Genomic DNA, 27,576 nt, shown 5'->3' with positions numbered 1-27,576 from the left:
TTTTGACTACCATGGAGGTATAATAGGTTCTAAAATCAGGTAAAGTAAGGCCTCCCACTTTGTTCTTTTTCAGTAATGTTTTACTTAACCAGGGCCTCTTCCCTTTCCATATGAAGTTGGTGATTTGTTTCTACATCTCATTAAAAAATACCATTGGAATTTGGATTAGGATTGCATTGTATCTATAGATTGCTTTGGGTAGAATAGACATTTTCACAAAGTTGAGACTTCCTGTCCATGAGCAAGGTAAGTTTTTCCACTTATGTAGGTCTCTTTTTGGTTTCTTGTAACAATGTCTTATAGTTTTCCTTGTATAGGTCTTTTATGTCTCTGGTTAGATTTATTCCCAAGTGTTTTATATTCTTGGAGTCTATTATAAATGGTTTGGTGATTTCCTGTTCGATGTTCTATTTGTTGGTGTAGGGGAATCCAACTGATTTTTGTATGTTTAGCGTGTATCCTGATACTCTGCTGAACTCTTCTATTAGTTTCAGTAGTTTTCTGGAGGATTCCTTAGGGTTTTCTGTGTATAAGATCATGTCATCTGCACATAGAGGTACTTTTACTTCTTTCTTACCAAGTTGGATGGCCTAATCCCTGGTAGCGTAGTGGTTAAGTGCTACGGCTGCTAACCAAAAGGTCTTTGTTTTGGGGCTTGCTGAAGACATCATGGTCTGACTCTTTATGTGATTTGATATTGTCTATTCCCAAGCCATCAGTAAGTTGTTATATTTATTTTTTTCAAGTTTCCTTACTGTGTCCTAGCTTCTCGTTTTGATATGCCAAATAGGCTGGTCATGTGAGCTGCTTTGATTACTGGTGTCTTTAAGCTCTCACATCCTGTCACCAGGTGGTTAGAGCTGTTACTAGGTATGTGAGCCCAGGAGCAGTTCACTTTTCTTGTATGCATTCAGCTTAGGTGTCCAGGTAGTCGGTCACCAAGTGTGTGGTGCAGGTTCTCACCTATAGTCCTAGGTGTACAGGGCTGCAGTAGGGGGTCACGTGCTGAGCAAGGCAGGGGGCTGACAGCTGCCCCTGAGCGTTTGGGAGGAAAGTGTGTCCCTTCTCCCTAGAGCGCATAGGTGGGTGGGTCTTGCAGCCAGAGTATGGGCACCCAATGCTGTTGGCTGTAAGGACTGGGAAGCACTGTTCATCCTTGGACTGCTGTCACGGGTGGCTAGGTATAGTGGGTGGAGCCTCCAGTCCTCAGGCCCCTGATGTGGGTAGGTGAGGACCCTGCTTTATATGCAGAGCAGCATCAAATGTCACGAACCTACCTCTCCACCATATAGCTGAAACAGTTGAAGTTAAATTTCAGATTTATACCATTGGACTGTGCAAATGAGGGCCTGTGCTGTTTAGCTGTTTAAATGGGCCCACACAGGTCTCTGCAGGGGTGAAAGGCATTCAAAGTCTGTGAACTCCTTGTGCCTGTGCCTGTGCCTGTGCCTGTGCCTATGCAAAGGAGCTGTGCCTTCCCAGAGTTCTGGCTTAGGGGAGCCATCAGATTATTTTTTCCTGTTTGTTAATTTGTTCCCTCTCCAAGCCGAGAGATTGGCTTAGGCTGTGTGGCATGTCCTACTTCTGGCCCAGGGGACGTGGCAATCTCTGAAGCCAGCTCAGACCCAGTGCAGAGCAGGAAGGGCGCAGGTAAATGGGAGAAATGTTTTTCCCAAAGGAATGTTTTTTGATCTGTGTGGTAGGTTAGATGTATGTACTCTTGCTGATTGAGCACTGCTTTTCACGGATTCTGGACACGTGCGTGGACTCTCTGCCAATCGGTCTCTCCCGATGTGGAAATCGCATTCCAAACACCACTGTTTGCCTCAGCGCGCTCGAGCCAGTGGATCTGGCCTGCAGGGTGCCAGTTCCTGCTGGGTCAGGTCTGACAACTCTTCTCTGCTTCTGAACCATCTCTCCCTCCCCCCGCCACTCAGTCCGATTCCTCAGCTTTTCCTTTGATATTCAGGGCTCCTAGACTGTCACACATAATTCATTCACTTGTTTTTTTGGGTCTTTTTTGTAAGAGGGACCACAGGAAGCGTCTGACTACACCGTCATCTTGGCCCCGCCTCCTAAATAGCATTTTTTTAAATTATGAAATACCTCAAGCATATAAAAAGTTCAGAATACAATATAATGAACAAACGTGTGCACATTTTCTGACCCTCTCGTTTACCAAGCTTGGTGTCGTTCGCCAGGGACTGGTCCCTCCTGATAACATGTCCAAAGTATGTGAGACGAAGTCTCGCCATCCTTGCTTCTAATGAGTATTCTGGCTGTACTGTTTCCAAGACAGATTTGTTCATTCTTCTGGCAGTCCATGGTGTATTCAATATTCTTTGCCAACACCGTAATTCAAAGGTATCAATTTTTCTTCGGTCTTCCTTATTCATCGTCCAGTTTTCTCATGCATACAAGGCAATTGAAAACCCCATGGGACCTTAGAGGGCATCTAATTCAGCCCTCTAATTTTGAAATCAGGTTTCACAGAATGAACCTTGTTTTCTCTTATTGCCCACGTATATTTGTAAATGGAAGACTTTTTTTTGGCATAAACCCTTTTTTTGGAGTTTTAAAAATAGAGGTAGTCCCTGACAAATGAGTTGTATTTTAGAAGTGATTGTATGTCTACTGTTTAGCATACAGAATACTTTTCCATAGAAATCATATTATAAATAATGGTGGGGTTCCAGAAATAGCCTTCAAAAGTTGTTAACCCATTATGTGACAGAAGTGTTTACTTTTGCAATGAAAGATGTTTTAAAAAATCTGTGGTGAACAAGGAGATGGAATTGTAGAGGAGTAGAGGGTTTTTCTTTTTATATCATATTTTTTCGACTGGGTAGTAAGTACACATCTGTTCATTATATTGTTTTATGAACTTTTTATATGCTTGAAATATTTTATAATTTTAAAAATGTTATTTAATACTAGAAGTTCAGTTTGAATATGAATATTTAAAAATTACTTACCTCGAATACTGATGCTTAAGTAAGAAAACAATTTAATTAGAGAAGGATAAAGAGGATGCTAAAAAGTCTGAAAGGATTTTATAGGTACTTAGGTTTGATGATAATTGTCTTTAGTTTGACCAGTATCACTTGAGAATGTATGATTTTGGTCTTAAGTATATCATCAACATTAACCTGTTACTTATCAGCCATAACTATAGGCGTGGATTTGAGAGAGAGAAAAGAAGGTCGGCAGTCCTTTACTTGAGGGGCAACTGTTCAAAGGCAAAGAAGATTAAATTGCATATGTATGTGCAAAATTGCGCAAGATCTTACTTCATATAAAGTTACTTGAAGTGGAGACTTGTGGAAAAAAGGAAAATGAAGGAGTAGAAACTTATATAAAATCTGAGTGTGGAGAAAGAGAGTGAGAAAAACATTGGCATTCAGCACCAGAAGAGCATCATTGATGAAGTGGTTACTGTTGGGAAGAATAGTTTGAGGGTACAGGGAATGGTATAGGAGCATGGATTTGCAAGACAGTGTACGAACATCCATTAATATTTTGGAAAGTTTTGTAATTCAGAGAATGCCTTATATATTTATACATATACATAAGCAGAAATCAGCTATGGTTCATTTCATCTTAGAGAACAATGGAGCTCGTTTTCTCAATAATTTGGATAGGTTCTTTGTGTTTGGAGGTTGGCTTTCTTTTTAAATTTTATTATAGTTTTATATATATATACTAAAACATTAGCCATTTTTAAGTGTTCAATTCAGTGACATTAATTACATTCACCATGTTGGTACAACTGTCACCACTATTCATTTCAGATGTTTTTATCACCCTAAACAGAAACCCATACTCCTTAAGTAATAATTCCCCATTTCCCCCTTCCCTTAGCCCCTTGGAACAACTAAAAAACTTTTGTCTGTATGCATTTGCTATTCTAGATAGTTCATGTAAGCGCAATTATACAGTATTTGTTTTTGTGTGTTTGACATATTTCACTGAGCATAATGTTTTGAAGGTTGATCCGTGTCGTAGCGTGTAATAGTGGCTGTACCATCTTACGTTCCCACCAGCGGTGTACGAGGGTTCCACTTTCTCCACATCATTGCCAACACTTATTTTTGGTTTTTCTGATAATAGTCATCCTAATGCCATTAATGTAGCAATAGTTATAATAATGATAATAATAATATAAATATATTAATTAACCGATTTCTGAGTGAGCCAGGTCTAGGAGGAGAATGTTTTATAGTTTTTTATTTTTCTACCCAACTTTTGGTACCCAACTTTGAATGTTGACATTGAACTCTGCTTTGAGGTGTGAGCAAATGATTAATGGCACACTATTTTATGAGCATATTAAGAAGGTGCTAAAGATTCATGGCAGTCCCTGGGTGGTGCAAACGGTTAGCACACTCAGCTACTAACCAAAATGTTGGTAGTTTGAGTCCACTCAGTAGTGCCTTAGAAGAAAGGCCTGGTGGTCTACTTCTGAAAAATCAGACATTGAAAACCCAGTGGAGCGCAGTTCTACTCTGAAACACACGGGGTTGTGGTGAGTCAGAAATGACTCCACAGAAACTGGTACTTTAATGAATGTGACTTGCTATCTTACTGTGGTTTTTATTTGGATTTCCCTAATGATTAATGACCTTGGGCATCTTTTCATATGCTTATGAGGTGTTTCTATATTTTTTTTGTAGAAATGTCTATTCAGATTCTTTAGCAATTTTGTAATTGGATCATTTGTTTTTTTTGTTGTTGACTTGTAGTTTTTTATATATTCTACATATTAAACCCTTTAGATATGATTCCCAAATGTTTTCTCCCATTCTTTGAGTTGTCTCTTCCCTTTCTTGGCAAAATTCTTGGATGTTAAAAACTTTTAAATTTTTATGAAGTCCAATTTATCTGTGTTTTCCTTTGTTTCTGGAGCTTTTGGTGTTACATCTCAGAATTCATTGTCAAAAGCTAGGTCTCAAAGTTATTTTTCCCCATACCTGTTGCCATCGAGTCAATTCCAACTCATTGGGACCCCATGTGCGTCAGAGTAGAACTGCACCCCATTGCTTTTTCAATGCCTATAATCTTACGGAAATAGAGTGCCAGGCCTTTCTTCCCTGGTGCTGCTTGGTGTATTCGAACTGCCAGACTTTAGGAGTTTTACCCCTATGTTTTCATTTAAGGGTTTTTTTTTGTGTGTGTGTGTGTGTGTGCTTTAAGTGAAAGTTGATAATTCAAGTCAGTTACTCATACAAAAACTTACATACACATTGTTATGTGACCCTAGTTGCACTCCCTGCAATGTGACAGCATACTCCTTGTCTCCGCTCTGTATTTCCGTGTCCATTCAACCAGCTCCTGCCCCCCTCTGCCTTCTCATCTTACCTCCAGACAGGAGCTGCCCACATGCTGTCGTGTCTACTTGAGCTAAGAAGCACACTCCTCACTAGTATCATTTTATGTCTTATAGTCCAGTCTAATCTTTGTCTGAAGAGTTGGTTTCAGGAATGGTTTCAGTTTTGGGCTAACAGAGAGTGTGAGGCCCGTGACCTCTGGGTTCCCTCCAGTCTCAGTCAGACCATTAAATCTGGTCTTTTTATTAGAATTTGAGGTCTGCATCCCACTTTTCTTGTGCTTCATCAGAGATTCTCTGTTGTGTTCCCTGTCAGGGCAATCATTGATGGTAGCCGGGCACTATCTAGTTCTTCCAGTCTCAGGCTGATGGAGTCTCTGGCTTATGTGGCCCTTTCTGTCTCTTGGAATCATATTTCCCTTATGTCTTTCGTGTTCTTCATTCTCCTTTGGCTTCAGGTGGGTTGAGACCAATTGATGTATCTGGCTGCTTGCTTGCTTAAGACCCCAGATGCCACTCACCAAAGTGAGATGCAGAATGTTTTCTTAATAAACTTTGTTATGCCAATTGACCTAGATGTCCCCTGAAGCTATGGTCCCCAGACTCCTGCCCCTGCTACTCTGTCCCTTGAAGTGTTTGGTTGTATTCAGGAAACTTCTTGGCTTTTGGATTAGTCCAGTTGTGCTGACTTCCCATGTAGTGTGTTGTCCTTCACTTCACCCAAGATAGTTCTTGCCTGCTATCTAATTAGTGAATGCTCCACTCCCTCCCTCCCCACCTTCGTAACCATCAAAGAATGTTTTCTCCTTGAGTTCTTGTAGTAGTGGTCTCATACAATATTTGTCCTTTTGCAACTGACTAATTTCACTCAGCATAATGCCTTCCAGATTCCTCCATATTATGTTTCGCAGTCTTATTGTCCCTCTTTATTGTTGCATAGTATTCCATTGTATGTGTGTACCATAATTTGTTTATCTATTCATCCGTTGATGGCCATCATGGTTGTTTACATCTTTTTGCTATTGTAAACAGTGCTTCAGTGAACATGGGTGTGCATATATCCATTCGTGCGAGAGTTCTTATTTCTCTAGGATATATTTCAAGGAGTGGGATTGCTGGATCATATGGTAGTTCTATTTCCAGCTTTTTAAGGAAGTGCCAAATCAATTTCCAAAGTGGTCGTACCATTTTACATTCCCACCAGCAGCATATAAGTATCATGGATTGAAGTATGTCCCACCCAAAATGTATCAACTTGGTTAGGCCATGTGTGGTTGTCTTCCATTTTTGTGACTGTAATTTTATGTTGAGAGGATTATAACACCACCCTTACTTGGGTTACCTCCCTGACCCAAGGTAAAGGGAGTTTCCCTGAGTTGTGGCCTGTACCACCTTTTATCTCTCAAGAGATAAAAGGAAAGGAAAGCAAGCAGAGAGTTGGGGACCTCGTACCACCAAGACAGCAGCACTGGGAGCAGAGCGTGTCCTTTGAACCTGAGGTCCCTGCACCTGAGAAGCCCCTCAACCATGGGAAGATTGAGGACAAGGACCTTCCTCCAGAGCTGACAGAGAGAGAAAGCCTTCCCCTGGAGCTGATGCCTTGAATTTGGACTTTTAGCCTACTTTACTGTGAGGAAATAAATTTCTCTTTGCTAAAGCCACCCACTTGTGGTATTTCTGTTATTATTTTGTTTTTTGGATTAATGCCAGCTCATCTAAGAGTTTTGTTACATTTAGATCATTGATACATTTAGAGTTAATTTTTGTATATGGTGTGAGATATGGGCCATCCATTTGTCTCAGCACCATTTTTGAAGAGGCTATCATTTTCCCATTTTCCCATTGAATGTACTTGGCACACTTGTCGAAAACTTTTCAATAACACACAGAAACTCTGTTCCTGCACCACTTTGACCCCGTATGTTAATGTCAAAAATTAAATATTTATATATTGTGTGTCTAGTAACAGATTCATAGTTTTTATTCATTTGTCTTTTAAATCTTGTATGCTATAACAAGTAGAGTTACAATGCAAAAATACCATAAAACTGACCTTTATATTTACCCATTAAATTACCTTTACTGGGGATCTTTTTTTTCTTCCATATATCTTTTCATTACTATCTATCATCCTTTCTTTTCAAGTTGAAGGACGTCCTTTAGCATTTCTTGTAAGGCAGATCTCTGGTAACACATTCCCTCACCTTTTGTTTATCTGGCCATGCCTTAATTTTCACCCTTATTCTCAAAAGACTGTTTTGCTGGATATGGAATTCTTTTTTCTTTTTATAATTTACATGAAGGTTTACAGAGCAAATTAGTTTCTCATTAAATAGTACACATTCTTTTTTTGACATTGATTGTAAACACTTTCCCCTTCTTGACCTTGGGTTCCCTGTTACCAACTTTCCTGTCCCCTCTTGCCTTCTCGTCCTTGGCCCCTGGGCTGGCGTGCCCATTTAGTCTTGTTTTGTTTTATGGGCTTGTCTAATCTCTGACTGAAGGGTAAACCTCAGGAGTGACTTCAGTACTTAGTTAAAGTGATGTCCAGGGGCCGTGTTCTCGGGGTTTCTCCAATCTCTATTAGACCAGTAAGTCTGGCCTTTTTTTTTTTTTTAATTTTACTTTAGATGAAGGTTTACAGAAAAAAACTAGTTTCTCATTAAACAATACACATATCGTTTTGTGACATTGGTTGCCAATCCCACGACATGTCAACACTCCCCTTCTAGACCTTGGGTTCCCCATTACAAGCTTTCCTGTCCCCTCCTGCCTTCTTATCCTTTCCCCTGGGCTGGTGCGCCCATTTAGTCTCACTTTGTTTTATGGGTCTGTCTAATATTTGGTTGAAGGCTGAGCCTCAGGAATGAGTTCAATACTGAGCAAAAAGGGTGTCCAGGGGCCATACTCTTGGAGTTACTCCAGTGTCTGTGAAACCAGTATGTCTTATCTTTTCTTGGTACTTTTTTAATTGTACTTTAGATGAAGGTTTACAGAGCAAACTAGTTTCTCATTAAACAATTAATACATATTTTGTGAATCTAGGACGCAACACAGCATCAGCTAGATACCAACCTAGGTAATGAACTCTCAAGGATAAAACAAAACTAAAAGATATACAGCAGGGAACCAGAGAGGTCAGTGTATAAATGACAATATCAGAACAATAAAAGAGGGAATAAATGGTGTAGGTATAGAACTTTCAAATGGAGAGGAAGACAAGGTGATATCAAGTAATAAAATCTGGTTTAAACTTAGGAATATAGGGGTAAATTTCAAGGCAACCACAAAGAAAGTTAAAAACCTGCTCTTCAAAATAAAGAAGAAAAACAAAGTCTCAGTAAACACAAAATCTACAAAAATGAAAAGAAACAAAAAAATCCATAAGAAAAAGGATTTCAGCACAGAAGAGTAAGAGGAACAAAGAAAACTTCAACACCACAAAAAAAGCACTACAAAATGACAATAAGCTGTGTGTACTTCACCCACATTCGATGCTACCTTGGTGATGGGAAGTATCACCAAAATTACAAGTGTCTACTGTCTCAAGAGTGTTTCCACCTCACCCCCCCTTAGTTATCTAATGCTGCTATAACAGGAATACCACCATTTGGATGGCTTTAACAAAGAGAAGTTTATTCTCAGAGTCCAGTACGCTAGAAGTTCGAATTCAGGGCTCCAGCTCCAGGGAAAGGCCTTCTCGCTCTGTCACCTCTGAAGGACGGTTCTTGTCATCAGTCTTCTCTTCGTCTGAGAGCACCTCAGCGCAAGAGCCTAAAGTCCAAAGGATGCACCCTGCTTCCAGTACTGCTTTCTTGGTGGTATAAGGTCCCCATGCCTCTCTGCTTGCTTTTCTCTTTTATATCTCAAAGAGATTGGCTTAAAACACTATCTAATCTTGTAGATCTCATCAATATAGCTGCTGCTAATCCATTTTTTTAAGATCATAGTGACAGTATTTAGAACACATATAGAAATCACATCAGATGACAAAGTGATAGACAATACATGACCTAGCCAAGTTGACAGATATTTTTGGGTGTCACAAGTCAATCCATGACACCCCCCCCCACCCTGGTAACCACCAATGAGCATTGAACACTATGTATATATCTATTCTTGTTTTCTTATGAAAGTGTGACCATGTAATTATCTTTTTGTGATTGACTTATTTCAGTCAGCGTAATGTCCTCCAGGTCCATCCACATTATAAGATGTTTCACAGACTCATCATTATTCTTTTTTTTTTTGACTTTAACAAAGAGAAATTTATTTCCTCACAGTTAAGTAGGCTAAAAGTCAAATTCAGGGCATCAGCTCCAGGGAAGGCTTTTTTTTTTTTCTGTGTTAGATCTGGAGGAAGGTCCTTGTCCTCAATCTTCCCCAGTTGAGGAGCTTCTCAGGTGCAGGGACCCTGGGTTCTAAGGATAGGCTCTGCTCCAGGTGCTGCCTTCATGGTAGTATGAGCTCCCCAACTCTCTGCTTGCTTTCCTTTCCTTTTTATCTCTGGAAAGATAAGAGGTGATGAAGGCCATAACCCAGGGAAACTTCCTTTACATTGGATCAGGAATGTGACCTGGGTAAGGGTGTTACAATCCCACCCTAATCCTCTTTAACATAAAATTAGAATCACAAAATGGAGGACAACCACACAATACTAGAAATTGTGGCCCAGCCAAATTGATACAAACATTTTTGGGGAGACATAATTCAATCCATGACACTGTCTTTTGGAAAGTTTTCCTCAAGCTGATAAAAAGCAGGAGTTTCATACCTAGCAGTGTTCTTCTATTCAGAAACAAAGAAATCATACCAAATGGGAATGATAGCTCAGTTCTTACCTATTTTATTGTAAAAAAATTTTTGTAATAAAGAAGAATTTGTTGTGCACACCTCAAGTACAACATAAAGTATATTTAGTATAGGGTCTTTGGTCTCATCTTCTAGAATAATCTTTCAGACAGCTCACCGTTCCTGATAAAAGACATTTTGACCAGATAACTGAAAAGCTTTTTTTTTACATTTATTTTATTTTAAATAATTTTTATTGTGCTTTAAGTGAAGGTTTACAAATCAAGTCAGTCTGTCACATATAAGTTTATATACACCTTACTACATAATCCCATTTACTCTCCCCCTAATGAGTCAGCCTGCTCCCTTCTTCCAGTCTCTCCTTTCGTGACCCTTTTGCCAGTTTCTGACCCCCTCTACCCTCCCATCTCCCCTCCAGACAGGAGATGCCAACACAGTCTCAAGTGTCCACCTGATATCATTAGCTCACTCTTCATCAGCATCTCTCTCCTACCCACTGTCCAGTTCCTTTCATGTCTGCTGAGTTGTCTTCGGGAATGGTTCATGTCCTGGGCCAACAGAAAGTTTGGGGACCATGACCACTGGGATTCCTCTAGTCACAGTCAGACCATTAAGTATGGTCTTTTTGTGAGAATTTGGGGTCTGCATCCCACTGTTCTCCTGCTCCCTCAGGGGTTCTCTGTTGTGCTCCCTGCCAGGGCAGTCATCTGTTGTAGCAGGGCACCATCTAGTTCTTCTGGTCTCAGGATGATGTAAGTCTCTAGTTCATGTGGCCCTCTCTTTCTCTTGGGCTCTTAGTTATCGTGTGACCTTGGTGTTCTTCGTTCTCCTTTGATCCAGGTAGGTTGAGACCAATTGATGCATCTTAGATGGCCGCTTGTTAGCATTTAAGACCCCAGACGCCACATTTCAAAGTGGGATGCAGAGTGTGTTCATAATAGAATTTATTTTGCCAATTGACTTAGAAGTCCCCTTAAGCCATAGTCCCCAAACCCCCACCCTTGCTCCGCTGACCTTTGAAGTATTCAGTTTATTCCGGAAACTTCTTTGCTTTTGGTCCAGTCCAGTCGAGCTTACCTTCCACGTATTGAATATTGTCCTTCCCTTCACCTAAAGCAGTTGTCTACTAATTAATCAGTAAAAAACCCTCTCCCACCCTCCCTCCCCCCTCCTCGTAACCACAAAGGTATGTGTTCTTCTCAGTTTATACTATTTCTCAAGATCTTATAATAGTGGTCTTATACAATCTTTGTCCTTTTGCCTCTGACGAATTTCGCTCAGCATAATGCCTTCCAGGTTCCTCCATGTTATGAAATGTTTCACAGATTCGTCACTGTTCTTTATCGATGCGTAGTATTCCATTGTGTGAATATACCACAATTTATTTACCCATTCATCCGTTGATGGACACCTTGGTTGCTTCCAGCTTTTTGCTATTGTAAACAGAGCTGCAATAAACATGGGTGTGCATATATCTGTTTGTGTGAAGGCTCTTGTTTCTCTAGGGTATATTCTGAGGAGTGGGATCTGGGTTGTATGGTAGTTCTATTTCTAACTGTTTAAGATAACGCCAAATAGATTTCCAAAGTGGTTGTACCATTTTACATTCCCACCAGCAGTGTATAAGAGTTCCAATCTCTCCGCAGCCTCTCCAACATTTATTATTTTGTGTTTTTTGGATTAATGCCAGCCTTGTTGGAGTGAGATGGAATCTCATCGTAGTTTTAATTTGCATTTCTCTAATGGCTAATGATCGAGAGCATTTTCTCATGTATCCGTTAGCTGCCTGAATATCTTCTTTAGTCAAGTGTGTGTTCATATCCTTTGCCCACTTCTTGATTGGGTTGTTTGTCTTTTTGTGGTTGAGTTTTGACAGAATCATATAGATTTTAGAGATCAGGTGCTGGTCGGAGATGTCATAGGTGAAAATTCTTTCCCAGTCTGTAGGTGGTCTTTTTACTCTTTTGGTGAAGTCTTTAGATGAGCATAAGTGTTTGATTTTTAGGAGCTCCCAGTTATCTGGTTTCTCTTCATCATTTTTGGTAATGTTTTGTATTCTGTTTATGCCTTGTATTAGGGCTCCTAAGGTTGTCCCTATTTTTTCTTCCATGATCTTTATCGTTTTAGTCTTTATGTTTAGGTCTTTGATCCACTTGGAGTTAGTTTTTGTGCATGGTGTGAGGTATGGGTCCTGTTTTATTTTTTTGCAAATGGACATCCAGGGATGCCAGCACCATTTGTTAAAAAGACTATCTTTTCCCCAATTAACTGACACTGGGCCTTTGTCAAATATCAGCTGCTCATATGTGGATGGATTTATATCTGGGTTCCCAATTCTGTTCCACTGGTCTATGTGTCTGTTGTTGTACCAGTACCAGGCTGTTTTGACTACTGTGTAGATTGTACTGTCTTGATTGTTGTAGCCTTTGAATCACTTATGTCCTTTAACCAGCTGGTTTGGGCTGTTACCAAATATATAAGCCTAGGAATGTATTCACTATTCTTGAGTAGAATTTGATTTTGGGTCACCAAGTGTGTGGCGTTGACTGTCACCTGTTCACTTAGAGGAGTAGTGGTGATAGTTGTGTGCACCAAATTCTGGTAGCAGCAGGGGGTCACACTCCGGCGGGGGGGCAGGATGCTGACAGGCTTCCCCCAAGTGCCAGTGAGGTAGGTGTGTCTCTATTCTTAAAACACTTTGGTGGTTGGGCTCTGAAGCTGTACCTAAGGCACCCAATGCATGTACCTCTACTGATTGGTAGGTGTCACCATCCTCAGACCCCTATGGCAGGAGGCTAGGTGGTTTGGTTGGAGCTTTAGCCCTCAGTTCCCCATTGTGGGTCAGTGAGGGCTCTGTTTAATAGGTAGAGATATCAGACCTGGGAAACTTGTCTTTCCAATAATCTGCTAAAACAATTATAGTCAGATCACTATCAGAATTACCTTTGCATTATAATAGCCACCTTGTTCCCTGTAGGGATGAAAGCCCAAGACTATGGATCTCATATGCTTGGCTGGAGCTGGCTCTGTATTTTTAGTCTAATTTCGGGGAGTCAGGGAAGGATTTTTGGTCCTTGGGTGTTTTGTAGCTGCTTCTTGCAGGCCAGGAGAATGGGTTAGGAGAAGACAAAAACAAAACAAGACAAAAAAAACCCCAGAGCACTTCACTCTCTGGCCCAGGAAATTCCAATGTTAATGAAGCCGCCTGGGAAGGGGAGGGGAGGGATCAGATAGATAGGAGAGACTAACACCAAGGAATGTAGACAATGTTACTTATCTTGCTTGGTGATGACAGTTTTATCTGAGGGGCATGCAGCCTGTGTGTGTTGTCTGGGTCAAGATTGCCCCTGAGGGTCAGGCCAGTGTCAGTTCCTCTGCTCCCGGTCCAAAGCCCAGCGCCAAGGTTCCCTGGCTGGGGCGCCACACTCCAGGCTTCAAAACCAGCCCCTGCCTCCCTGTGACTTCTCCTGTCAGCCGCGTCGCTGCGCTGCCTGCACATACTAGCTGGGCTTCCTCCGAGGTCACTTCTGGGGGCTGGGGCTGCGTCCCGTGTTTACGCCGTCTCAGGATGCCACGCTCAGCCACCCTGCGCCCAGTCCAAAGCCCGGTGCCAAAGTTTTCTGACTGGGACGGTGGATCCAGGCTCCGAAAACAGTCGCTGCTTCCCGGTGGTTGCTCATTCTTTCGTTAGCCACGTCAATGTGCAGCGTGCTTGCACTGGCTGAGTCTCTGTCACTCAGGTCAACTCTTCAGATCTGTGTTTGATGATCAGGGTTCTTAGATTGTCATGTATGTGATTGATTCACTTGTTTTTATGAGTCTTTGCTGCAAGAGGGGTCCGAGGTAGCTTCTACATAGTCAGCCGTCTTGGCCCCGCCTCTCCTCATCATTATTCTTTATGGCTATGTAGAATTCCATTTGTGTATATATACTTTAGTTTATCCCTTCATCCAATGATGGGCACTTAGGTTATTTCCATCTTTTTGCTATTGTGAATAATGGTGCAGTTAACATAGGTGTGTGTATGTCCATGTCTCTTTTATTAGGTAAGTAGGATTGTGGATCATGAAGTATTTCTACTTATAATTTTTTGAGAAGTCACCCTACGGTTTTCCATACTGCTTTTGCCATTTTACAATCCTACCAGTAGTTGATAAGGGTGCAGTCTCCCCACAACCTCACCAGCATTGTTGTTTCCTGGTTTTTTTTTCCCTTTTTTTCATTAGTGTCCTTTTTTGCAGGTGTGAGATGGTATCTCATTGTAGTTTTGGTTTGTTTGATTTGCATCTTTCTAATGCCTGATGATTGTGAGCATCTTTTCGTGTGTTTGTTGGTCACTTGAATGTCCTTTTTGATGTAGTGTCCGGTCATACCTTTTCCACATTTTTTATTGGGTTATTTGTCTTTGTGCTGTTGAGTTGTTGAGGTTTTCTATATATTTCACAGATTAGATTCTTATAGGATATGTTCTTACTGACGATTTTTTCCCATTTCATAGATTGTCTATTTACTCTTTTGATAAAGGCTTTTTTAAAAATAATTTTTATTGTGCTCTAAGTGAAAGTCTAGAAATCAAGTCACTCTCTCACACAAAAACCCATATACACCTTGCTACACACTCCCAATTAATCTCCCCCTAATGTGACAACCTGCTCTCTCCCTCCACTCTCTCTTTTCGTGTCCATTTTGCCAGCTTCTAACCCCCTCCACCCTCTCATCTCCCCTCCAGGCAGGAGATGCCAACATAGTCTCAAGTGTCCACCTGATCCAAGAAGCTCACTCCACACCAGCATCCCTCTCCAACCCATTGTCCAGTCCAATCCATGCCTGAAGAGTTGGCTTTGGGAATGACTCCTGTCCTGGGCCAACAGAAGGTCTGGGGGCCATGACCACCAGGGTCCTTGTAGTCTCAGTCAGACCATTAAGTCTGGTCATATGAGAATTTGGTGTCTGCATCCCACTTCTCTCCTGCCCCCTCAGGGGTTCTCTGTTGTGTTCCCTGTCAGGGAAGTCATCGGTTGTAGCTGGGCACCATCTAGTTCTTCTGGTCTCAGGATGATGTAGTCTCTGGTTCATGTGGCCCTTTCTGTCTCTTGGACTCATAATCACCTTGTGTCCTTGGTGTTCTTCATTCTCCTTTGATCCAGGTGGGTTGAGACCAATTGATGCATCTTAGATGGCTGCTTGCTAGCGTGTAAGACCCCAGATGCCACTCTTCAAAGTGGGATGCAGAATGTTTTGTTAATAGATTTTATTATGCAAATTGACTTAGATGTCCCCGAAACCATGGTCCCCAGACCCCTGCCCCTGCAACGCTGGCCTTCGAAGCATTCAGTTTATTCAGGAAACTTCTTTGCTTTTGGTTTAGTCCAATTTTGCTGACCTCCCCTGTGTTGTGTGCTGTCTTTCCCTTCACCTAGAGTAGTTCTTGTCTACTATCTAATTAGTGAGTACCCCCTCCCACCTTTCCTCCCTACCCCCTCTCATAACCAGAAAAGAATGTTTTCTTAGTTTAAACTGTTTCTCAAGTTCTTATAATAATGGTCTTATACAATATTTGTCCTTTTGCAACTGACTGATTTCACTCAGCATAATGCCTTCCAGGTTCCTCCATGTTATGAAATGTTTCACAGTTTCCTCACTGTTCTTTATCGATGAGTAGTATTCCATTGTATGAATATACTGTAATGTATTTATCCATTCATCCATTGATGGGCACTTTGGTTGCTTCCATGTTTTTGCTATTTGTAAACAGTGCTGCAGTAAATATGGGTGTGCATATATCTGTTCGTGTAAAGGCTCTTATTTCTCCAGGATATATTCCAAGGAGTGGGATTGTTGGACCATATGGTAGTTTTATTTCTAGCTTTTAAAGGAAGCACCAAATCGATTTCCAAAGTAGTTGTACCATTTGACATTCCCACCAGCAGTGTAGAAGTGTTCCAGTCTCTGCACAGCCTCTCCAATATTTATTATTTTGTGTTTTTTGGATTAATGCCAGCCTTGTTGGAGTGAGATGAAATCTCATTGTAGTTTTGATCTGCATTTCTGTAATGGCTAATGATCATGAACATTTCCTCATATATCTGTTAGCTACCTAAATGTCTTATTTAGTGAAGTGTCTATTCATACCTTTTGCCCATTTTTTAATTGGGTTATATGTCTTTTTGCAGTTGAGTTTTTGCTGTATCATGTAGATTTTAGAGATTAGGCGCTATTCAGAAATGTCGTACCTAAAAACTTTTTCCCGGTCCGTAGGTAGTCTTTTTACTCTTTTGGTGAAGTCTTTGGATGAGCATAGGTATTTGATTTTTAGGAGCTCCCAGTTATCTAGTTTTTCTTCTGCGTTCTTCATAATGTTTTATATACTGTTAATGCCATGTATTAGGGCTCCTAACGTTGTGCCTATTTTTTCTTCTATGATCTTTATCATTTTAGATTTAGATTTTATATTTAGGTCTTTGATCCATTTTGCGTTAGTTTTTGTGCATGGAGTGAGGTATGGGTCTTGTTTCATTTTTTTGCAGATGGATATCCAGTTATGCCAGCACCATTTGTTAAAAAAACTGTCTTTTCGTTATTTAACTGTTTTGGGGCCTTTGTCAAATATCAACTGCTCATATGTGGATGGATTTATGTCTGGATTCTCAATTCTATTCCGTTAGTCCATGTATCAGTTGTTGTACCAGTACCAGGGTGTTTAGAACTACTGTGGCAGTATAATAGGTTCTAAAATCAGGTAAAGTAAGGCCTCCCACTTTGTTCTTCTTTTTCAGTAATGCCTTATTTATCTGGGGCCTCTTTCCCTTCCATATGAACCTGGTGATTTTGTTTCTCCATCTTCTTAAAGAATGTGGTTGGTATTTGGATCGGAATTGCATTAAATGTATAGATCGCTTTTGGTAGAGTAGACATTTTTATAATGTTAAGTCTTCCTATCCACGAGCGAGGTATGTTTTTCCACTTATGTAAGTCTCTTTTGGTTTCTTGCAGAAGCGTACTGTAGTTTTCTTTGTACAAGTCTTTTACCTCTCTGGTAAGATTTATGCCTAATTATTTGGCAGCCATTTTATCTTCTTGGGGGCTACTGTAAATGGCATTGATTTGGTGATTTCCTCTTTGATGTTCTTTTTTGTTGGTGTATTGGAATCCAACTGATTTTTGTATGTTTATGTTGTCTTGTGGTATTCTTGTATTTTGTAGTTGTATTTGATAATCTGTTTCTAAAAAAAAAAATTAGGTCCCATAGTTTAATCTCTAAATTATCTTCCCGGAACTTTATAGTTTTAGTTTTAACATTTAGGTCTTTGATCCATTTTGAGTTAGTTTTTTGTGTATGATTTGAGCTATGGAGGCTGTTGCATTTTTCTGCAAATGGATATTCAGTTTTGCCAGCACCGTTTATTAAAAAGACTGTTTGTTTCCCATTGAATGTACTTCGATCCCTTGTCAAAAATCAGCTGCTCTTGGGTGGATGAATTTATTTCTGGCTTTTCTCTATTATTTTGCATGGGCCATCTTCCTGTTTCTTTGTATGCCTTCTCATTTTTTTTGTCAAAACTGGGACATTTTTATACTTTAATGTGTTAGCTCTGAGTGTCAGATTTTTCTCTTTCCCCATTGTTTAGAAATATATATTTTTTAAGTGTTGCAAACTGTAGTTGTTTATCTGCTCAGTGACTTCCTTTAGCTATTTTTTCAGTAACTGTCTTCTTGGATATATGCATTTGACATCTGGGTCTTTGTTCCCCAGCCCATGCCCACCTAGGATTTGAAAAGAAATTTCCTTGTACTCTGCTGGAAAAGGAAAAGAAAAACAGAAACAAAAGTAAACCTCTCCCAGCCTTTTCAACTTGGGTCTGTGCTCAGGTATCAGCCCAAGTTGAACATATAGGGTGTTATGAGGTATTTGGCACATACACATTTTACCCTGAGCATATGCATGTCTTTCTCAATCCCCTGTATACATGGTGGTTTTTTTTAAAGAGCTAAATTCTGCAAGAAATTCTTGTACCAGTGCTTCCTCTTATGTTATAGAAGTTGATTGTATGCTTCAATCTCAGCATTTAGTCTTAGGCAGCCACAGCCTTCAGGCATTGTTTGCTGTTTCCCCTTGCCCTGCAAGAGCGCAATAGCAAGTTAATCTGAAAGGAGCACCACTCTTCAGTCTTGTAGACAGCCCCTAGACATATCAGAAGAAACACAAAGAACAGTCTGATTTGTTCGCTTCAGAGCCTGAGAATGGCCCTCCCCTCTGAGATTGTGGTCTGTCATCACTGCAGCCATCCTGCAGAGGAGACAGGGTGGGGAAGGGCATTGACATTATAAAGAAAAGTTTTCCTATTGTGTAAAAGTTGCCTTTTTCTTGTTTGGTGTTCGTCTAGTTGGTGCAACTCTCTGTTTGGATTTTAGAGATCTTACAGACCTGAGTCTGCTGATTTTTGTTTTTTTTCCTCAGTGATTGTGTGGGGGGAAGGAAGTGTAGAACTGCTCACGCTGCCATATTCTGAGGAGTCTCTGGAAGTTGAGAGTTTTTTTTTGGTCGATTTGGTTTTTCTGTTTTGCAGTGTACAACATTGGTTTTTATATTTAGACGTTGGTCCAGCTATACAACCCATTTATATTTTAGGGAAGGCCTGAGTATTATCTACCTTTTGGGAGGGACTTGACCTAAGAAGCAAATTTTTCTCACTAAATTGATAGTGCATTTCAGAAGTATGTGTGTCTATTCTTTATTCTGCCTGTTTTCAATTCTACTTTTGGAGCATTATCAAGAAAATAAATGCCCCAGGGAAACTGTCACTGGAGTTCATTGAAAATATTTGGCAAACTGATTTCATGATCAGTATCTAAGTTTAGCTTTCAGGTTAAGGCCAAAAAGGGAACAGACACAGGTAGAACATAAGAAAATGTAGTAAGTAGAGTTAGAACAAAAGAGGAGTATTTTTAAAGAGCATAAGAACAATTTAAGAGTGAAATGGGCTTGAAGACTTTAACAAAAACAGTGACACCTCGAGAGAAAGGGGGTGAAAAGAAAATACAATTTGATATTTTTAATGAGTAATATAAATTACTTATATGTGTAATATATTTATATGAGTAATATGAATTACTTCATGCCTGGACTACAAGTGTTATTTTTTGTCTTTTTAGGCATGTATTGAAAGCATCTCTAACAGTGGCTATGGCTCTGGTTTTATGTGTGTTTATGGACAATAATAGAAATAAACTTTGAATATTAACTGTCCACTCTGAACCCCCTCTCCATTTTCTTCAACAGATCCCAGAGTCATTAAGACATGCTACATGGCAGAGATTGGGGAAAGACAATTCAAGGCAGTTATTAGATACTACAAAGGTAAGACTGAGTTGACACTTCCACATATATCTAGGAAAAATGTACAAGCCCTTGGAACATTTTCCAGTTTATACTAATTTATTACATATTTTACATTTCCTGAGTGTTTTCCCTTTTCATGTATTTATTTTTACTTGTGAATTGAATAAGAAGGTATGTTTCTGCTGCTAGAAATGGAGGAAAAAAGTCTTCATTTTTTTTTTACCCCTAGAGAAAGCTGTCAGAATCTCTTGGGTCAGTGCCAACTAGAGTGATGTTTTCAGAAAGCTTTGGTAAATATAATGGAAGCTATTGCCACTTGAATTTATCCTGGTAATTTCTATCTGATGATATGGAATGCTATAAACTTTTCAAGTGAGTGAAATTTCTTTACCTTAGAAGGTGCTCAGATTGCAGAATACCAAGGGACTCTAAGCTTATTAGAGCCCATGGTATAAGTAATGCTGAGTTTACCTACTGATGAGCGTTATTTTACATTGTAAGTGAAAGATATCTTTAAAAAAATTCACTGGTTTAATGTGAAACAAATAAATCTCCAAGATAGAAAAATGCTAGAAAATTAGAAGGCAGTCTAAATCCTGAGTATTTCCTTTATTTTTTTCCTTTCAATTAAATATTTTCCATTAACATAAAAATAAAATTGTAATTTATGTAGTGGCTATAGAAATGAATTAAAAAAAAAAAACCAAACCCATTGCCGTTGAGTTGATTTCAACTCATAGTGACCCTATGGGACAGAGTAGAACTGCCCCATAGAGTTTCCAAGGAGCGTCTGGATTCAAACTGCCGACCTTTTGGTTAGCAGTCATAGCACTTAACTACTACGCCACTAGGGTTTCCTTAGAAATGAATTAAGAATTTCATATGAATTAGGGCTTTAAGGGGGAAAATGTGTTCAGTCTTCTCATTGTACATGAGACCATTCAATGTATTTATACTTCAGTTTTCGCTTTGTTGAGGACCTAATTATCTTGTGTAGTTTTCACCAGACCCCTTGATCGAACTTGTTGCTTAGTCTTTTAAAGGAAATAATGTCACAAAGAGACATTGTCAGACTAAAAATCACCTTTTGATGTTTTTCCTTTGCAACATGCTTTAAGATTGTTGATCCAAAATTCAGTAACCCATTTATGGCAATTTTGTATCTCAACCAATGAGAACAAGAAGGCACTTTTTGTAATTCCAGATTGGTCCAGAGCTGATACTGTTGTGATTCAGTATTGATACACATTTGTGTTTGTGAAGAACTGTGCTTTTGTTGATTAATTATTGATTATTATGGCTACCAACATCATTAAATCCATGTATTTTATTAAGCATTTTTTAATTATGAAAACACTTCAAAATTAACAAGTCTAAATTTTAAGCCTAATCTTTTTTACTATCTTATTAACTATTACGTTATCTCAAATTATTTTATTTTTTGATTTCTCTAATCTGAGCAGTTGTCTTAAGGCCTTCTTAAATATTTTTTACATATTTATAATAGGTAAGATGTTTCCACATTTTCAAAGATAGTTGGGTGATTTGATTAGCTTTATATTTTAAGCTTATCCAACAAGCATTGAAACATACCCTGCCCTTATGCAAGACAGTGTGCTGTGTATCCACAAAGATAACAGAGACTGTTCCTAATGGTAAGAAATATTTGATATAAAAGGAAAAACGAAAACATGTATGCAAATAACTATAACCTAAGATAGACTGCTAAGTATTAGAAACTTTGTTTCTAAATATGTATGTGAACCAGAATAATAAGAAAAAGAGTTTTGTACTCAACTATATTAATTATAAAACAAAAATATATATACATGAAAAGCAAGTGGAGTAACAGATTATTAGCACTAATGTAGTGATTGACAGTAAGAAAGCCAGTAAAAGTGAAATAGAAGTGTAATACAAATGAAATCTTTTAAACATTAATTTCAAAGCTATTCTAAGTAACTTGTGAGAATTAAATTTTGTTGAAGAGGTATTTCTAATTATCCTGAGTTTATATGCTTTAGCAAATTACTGAATTAAAAGTGCTTCGACATTTTCATACCCATTCCATACCTGCTTCTTTCATAGTTGATCTGGGATGTTTTCATGCATTGTTTATGTGGGAAGCTGGGTTTTGGAAGATGTTGAAAGGTAATTGGTACTTGATGACAGTCTTATAGAAATGTAAATAGCCTTCTAGCTTAAGACCTCCTACCCATTGGGTCTGTTCAGTTCAATATCCTTTGTGCCCTATTAGAGAAAGTAACTTCTCTGAGTATTTGTTGTATCTCAGTATCGCTTGTATAAATTTAACTGTAAGCCAGCTCTGAAGGTTTTTTGCTTTACAATGCTAGGCTAAAAACTAAGCCTCTGAATTTGTTTCTGGGACATTCATTTGATTAGGCTGTCTAAAACAGCTTTTTAAAGATCTGAAATTCTATTATAGCTAATGGACTTCTTGGTATTATCTTCAACTAGGCTCTCCAGGCATGGCCACTGATAGAAAAGAGGACATGTTGGCATGGTCATGCAGGAGGAGGACTCCACACAGACCCAAAAGAAGGGGTAAGAGACAATAACAAGTAACTAGAAATTCTTGTTGATGATTATGCTTACATAGAAGGCATATGTTCAAGATTTTTATGTTCCAGAATATTTTCATTTTCTCATCTAACTGCAGGTTTTCTAATGCAAAACATTTAATTTGACGGTGGTTAGTTATATGGGTGATACTTTCACAGGCTTAAAAACAAACAGAAAATTATGATTCACTACAAAAAAAACTTGTATAATTATCAGTGTAAACCTTTAGTTCTTTAAAATAGCATTGGTTGAGGTTATTTGTTACGTCATCTAGCCTTATAAGTAGATTAAGTAGATTTAGCATTTACAAGTAATTTGTGTGTGTGTGCTCGCATGCATGTGCCTATGTTTTAAGATTTTTCCTCTTCTATACACTTTTTTTTTTCATACACTTAGTTTAGAAAGATCGTAGGATATCCCCCAACTTCGTGGTAAATCCTCCATCTGCCGAATCCATTTACTTAATTATCCATATTTTTTTTTTCATTGTGGTGGAAGTACACAACAAAACATTGGCCAATACAACTTCCACATTTACAATTCACTGACATTGACTACATTTTTCACGTTGTGCCACCATTATTGCTATCCTTTTCAAAAATATTCCACTGCCATTAACATAAACTCACTGCCCCCCCCCAAAAAAAATATCCCCCTAAGTGCTACGGCTGCTAACCAAAGGCTCAGCAGTTTGAATCCGCCAGGCGCTCCTTGGAAACTCTATGGGGCAGTTCTACTCTGTCCTGTAGGGTCGCTATGAGTTGGAATCGACTCGACGGCGTTCAATTTTTTTTCCCTCCCATGCCTGGTAACCATTAATAATCTTTGGTTTATATAGTTGCCTATTTTATGTAAATGAGATCATATAGTATTTGTCCTTTCGTGACTGAATTTTGCTCAGTATGATATTTTCAAGGTTCGTCCACGTTGTGACATGCATCAGAACTTCATTTCTCTCTATGACTGCATGATATTCCATTGCGTATATACCACATTTTGTTTTCCATTCATCTGTTGATGGATATTTTGGTTGTTTCCATCCTTTGGTTATTGTGAAAAGTGCTGCAGTCAACATTGATGTACAGGTTTCATCCATATTCCTTATCATTATCAGTAGTGTTATTATACAGACAAATTAAACATTTTGGCCGCTGAAATAGGAAGATTTAATTGTAGTATATACTTTTTTAATCTCTTGTACCTCTCTCTGCATTTTGATTGGTAAGTTTAATCCTTTTACTTTTAAAGTAATTACTGATTAAAACAAACAAACAAACCTGTTGCTGTTGAGTCAATTCCAACTCATAGCGACCCTGTAGGACAGAGTAGAACTGCCCCGTAGAGTTTCCAAGGAGTCTTTCGTGGATTCGAACTGCTGATCTTTTGGTTAGCAGCAGTAGTACTTAACCACTGCACCATCAGGGTTTCCAATTACTTATAAGAAAGGACATAATTCCACCATTTTGTTATTTTTTTGTGTGTCTTTGCCCTCATTTCCTCCAATATTGCCATCATTTGTGTTTAGTTAATTTATTGTCATGAGCCTTTTTAATTAATTCCCTTCTCTTTTCCTTTTATGTGTATTTTTTTAGATATTTTCTTTGTAGTTATTATGAGGATTTTAACATTTTAAATTTATAACATCCTACTTTAAATTGATACTACCTTAACTTCAATAGGAGCCCTGGTGGCACAGTGGTTAAGAACTCGGCTACTAACCAAAAGGTTGGCAGCTTGAATCCACCAGCCACTCCTTGGAAACCCTATGGGACAATTCTACTCTGTCTTATAGTGTTGCTATGATTGGAATCAATTTGACAGCAACAGGTTTGGGTTTTTTTTTTTTTTTAACTTCAATAACATATTGAAACTATTCCTATACTGCTACCCTTTCCTCCATGTAGTTGTTATTATAAATTACATCTTTATACATTATGTGCCTAATAGTTCATTATACATTGCATCTTTATACATTATATGTCTAATAAATTTATAATTATGTCTTATGTGTTTGTCTTTTGGAATCACGTAGGACATAACTACCAAAGTTATAAGCCAAAAATTCATGAAACTAGTCCTTTATTTGCCCGTGAAATTACCTTTAATGGAGATCTTTCTTTTCTCCATATATCTTTGAGTTATTGTCTAGTGTCCTTTCAGTTCTAACTGAAGAACTCCTATTAGCATTTTTTTCAAGGCAGGCCTAGTCATCACAAATTCTTTCAGGTTTTACCTGAGAATGTCTTAATTTTGCCCTCATTCTTTAAAGACAATTTTGCCACATATAGAATTCTTGGTTGACATTTCTTTCAGCACTTTAAATATGTCATTCTACTACCTTTTGGCCTCCAAGGTTTCTGAGGAGAAATTGTACTTAATCTTATTGAGGATTCCTTGTGTGCGATAATTCACTTCTCTGGTTGCTTTCAACATTCTCTTTCTTTTGAAGAGTTTGGTTATAATCTGTCTTTGTGTGGATCTCCTTAGCTTATCCTACTTGGAGTTCATATAGCTCCTTGGATTTGTAGCTTATGTCCTTGGTCACATTGGTGAAGTTTTCTGACATTGTATCTTCAAATACTCTTTCTGCCTTTTCTTTCTCTTATTCCTGGATTCCCATGATGTGTATGTTGGTTTGCTTGTTGATATCCCACAATTCCATTAGGCTTTGCTCAGATTTCTTGATCCTTTTTTCTTTTTGCTCTTCAGACTGAATAATTTCAATTGCCTTATCCTCTAGTTCACTGATTCTTCTGCCAGCTGAAATCTGCTGTTGAGTCCTTCCATTGAATTTTTTATTTCAGGTATTTTATTTTTCAGCTCTTGTCTTTCTGTTTGGCTTCTTTTTTATAATATCTATCTCTTTATTAATATTCTCATTTTGTTTATGTGTTGTTTTCCTGATTCCTTCAGTTCTTTGTGTTTTCCTTTAGTTCTTTGAGTATATTTAATATTGTTGTTTTAAATTACTCTGGTCTGTCCATGGAGCCCTGATGCTACAGTGGTCAGGCATCCAGCTACTAACCAAAAGGCCAGCAGTGTGAATCCACCACCTGCTCCTTGGAAACCCTGTGGGGCAGTATAGGAGTATAGGGTTGCTATGAGTCAGAATCGACTCAACGGCAACAGGCTTGTGTTTTTTTTTCTTTTAATCTGTCCATTATTGGGGCTTCCATAGAGACAATTTCTCTCCCTTCATCTTGATCTTTTAAATGTGCCATTATTTCCAGTTTCTTTGTGTGCCTTACGATGTTTTGTTGAAGCTGGCACATTAGAATATTACAATATGTTCTTCATATATATGTATGTACACAGTGCCTTTGAAAGCACTAATTTCTACAAGAAACTGAGGCAGTCACAGCCTTTAGCTTTGCTCACTGCCCCCTTCCTTAGCCTGTGTGAGCTCTGATTCAGGCCAGAGTGTCACTTCAGTCATTCAGTCCCAGACGGATCAGAACAGACACACTGGTCAGTCTGCCATCATCAGAGTCTACCCTCTACTCCCAAAGCAGAAATCAGGCCTCCTGTCTGAAAATGCAAGCTATGTTTTGCCTCCACTGCATTCACTGTTTAGATGGTGGTAAGCGAAATGACTGAGACAGCACAAAAAGTTTTCCCACTATAAAAAGTCACTTCTTTCTTATGTCTGCGTGTGGTTACCTGTCACAATTCTTCATTTACTTTTCAAAGTCGAGATTTCCTACAACATTGAGATTGCAGATTTCTAGTTGTTTTTCTTGGTGTTTATATGGGAGGGTCAGGATTTTAGACCTGCTCATGCCACCATATACCCAGAAGTCGACATACTCTTTTTATGCTAGAAACACATCCTCATTGATTGGAGACAGAAGCTAGTGGTTTTAAAAGAACATTACCACTTACTAGAGGAATCAGAGAACTTAAGTATAAATTTTGATGTAATCAGAAGAAGTGAAACAGCTATTTGATGTATTAAATATTGGAGAATTAGGGAGATAATAGAATTATGAGTCTCTGGGCTTGGCAAAATAAGTGAGCGCACACAAACCAGTGAACAAGAATACCTGGTTTACGTGGGGTGGTTGTTTTCTAGCTCTGAATTCATATATCATTAGGCAGACTTCTGATCTTCATTTGATTTCTAAAATTGACTTCCTTTGGAGATAGAAAATTTGCTGATTGGCCAACGCAAATATCAGTCTCCTTGGTGGTTACTTGTTATTGTAGATTTTTAAATTGACCGTTGGGTACATATTTATCTCATGTAGTATGAGCTCTTTTTTCTTATGGTCCAGTCACCACTGGATAAGCTCTTCCTTGAGGTTTCAGACCAACAGAGCTTGGAGGACAAACAAGTGTAGAGAAGTAACAATAATTGCATTAGGCTTTGGTCCTGACAATTTATACATCCATTTCCTCTCCATCCATAAATGCACTATACTTATTGTCTTAGCCATCTCTTGCTGCTGTAGCAGAAATACCACAAGTAGATGGTTTTAACAAAGAGAAATTTATTCCCTCACAGTGTAGCAGACTACAAGTCTAAATTCAGAGCATCAGCTCCAGGGGAAAGGTTTTCTCTCTCTGTAGGCTCTGGAGGAAGGTCCTCGTCATCAATCTTCCCCTGGTCTAGGAGCTTCTCCACACAGGAACCCTGGGTCCAAAGGACGTGCTCTGTTCCTGGCACTCCATTCTCGGTAGTATGAAGGTTCCCCACTCTCTGCTTGTTTCCCTTTCCTTTTATCTCTTGTAAGATAAAAAGTGGTGTAGGCCACACCCCAGGGAAACTCCCTTTACATTGGATCAGGGATGTGACCTGAGCAAGGGTGTTACATCCCACCCTAATCCTCTTTAACAACAGGCAGAGATTATGATTTATAACACACAGGAAAATCACAAAATGGAGGAGAACCACACATTACTGGGAATCATGACCTAACCAAGTTGATACATATTTGCGGGGGACACATTTCAATCCGTGACATTTATATACCCAATAATGTGGGGAAAGTTTTCGGGTTGCCCTCTGGATTTTTTAGTTAGAAATCTACTTGTCCTTTTTTGATAAGTAGATTTTATCAAGCCTTTATTATCCCTAACAGCATTTAAGTAGTGGTTAAAATTATTTCTGTCATTACTGTTACCTTTAGCTTGAGTCGAGGAGATATTCTCTTTTCTGAACAGTTTGCTTATCCCTGAAATTGTGGGCACTTCCAGGTGGCATAGTGGTTAAGAGCTTGGCTGCTAACAAAAAGGTCGGCAGTTCAAATCCACCAGCCTCTTCTTGGAAACCCTATGGGGGCAGTTGTACTCTGTCCTGTAGGGTTGCTATGAGTCGGAATCGACTTGACAGCAATGGGTTTGGTTTGGTTTTGGTTCCAAATTCTCTGCTAAATTAGTCCTTTAGGCTGCAAACATTTGGCCTGTAGCCAAATGTTTTGCTGTACAAAACAAATAGCTTTCCAAATTTTTTTGTGTATTTTTTCTTTCTTTTCACTAGTTTTGCCACCCAAGTACTTCCTTTTTCTGTTGAGAA

The 27,576-nt window shown here is 38.9% G+C and overlaps 1 protein-coding gene across 4 annotated transcripts in view; it reads left to right on the top strand.

Moving 5' to 3' along the window:
- The window catches only part of ABCB7 (ATP binding cassette subfamily B member 7), a 140,640-nt gene that overhangs the window by 59,700 nt on the left and 53,364 nt on the right, over positions 1-27,576 (top strand). For all 4 annotated transcript variants that reach the window (XM_010592709.3, XM_064278566.1, XM_064278565.1 and 1 more), the window contains 2 exons: positions 19,419-19,496; positions 21,957-22,043. In XM_010592709.3, coding sequence (XP_010591011.1) covers positions 19,419-19,496; positions 21,957-22,043 — 165 coding nt within the window. The remainder of the gene's footprint in view (positions 1-19,418; positions 19,497-21,956; positions 22,044-27,576) is intronic.

The sequence above is a fragment of the Loxodonta africana genome, chromosome X, assembly GCF_030014295.1.
Source record: "Loxodonta africana isolate mLoxAfr1 chromosome X, mLoxAfr1.hap2, whole genome shotgun sequence".
Lineage (NCBI taxonomy): Eukaryota > Metazoa > Chordata > Mammalia > Proboscidea > Elephantidae > Loxodonta > Loxodonta africana.
Note: the sequence above shows the minus strand (reverse complement) of the source record. Positions and strands in the feature narration are given on the sequence as shown.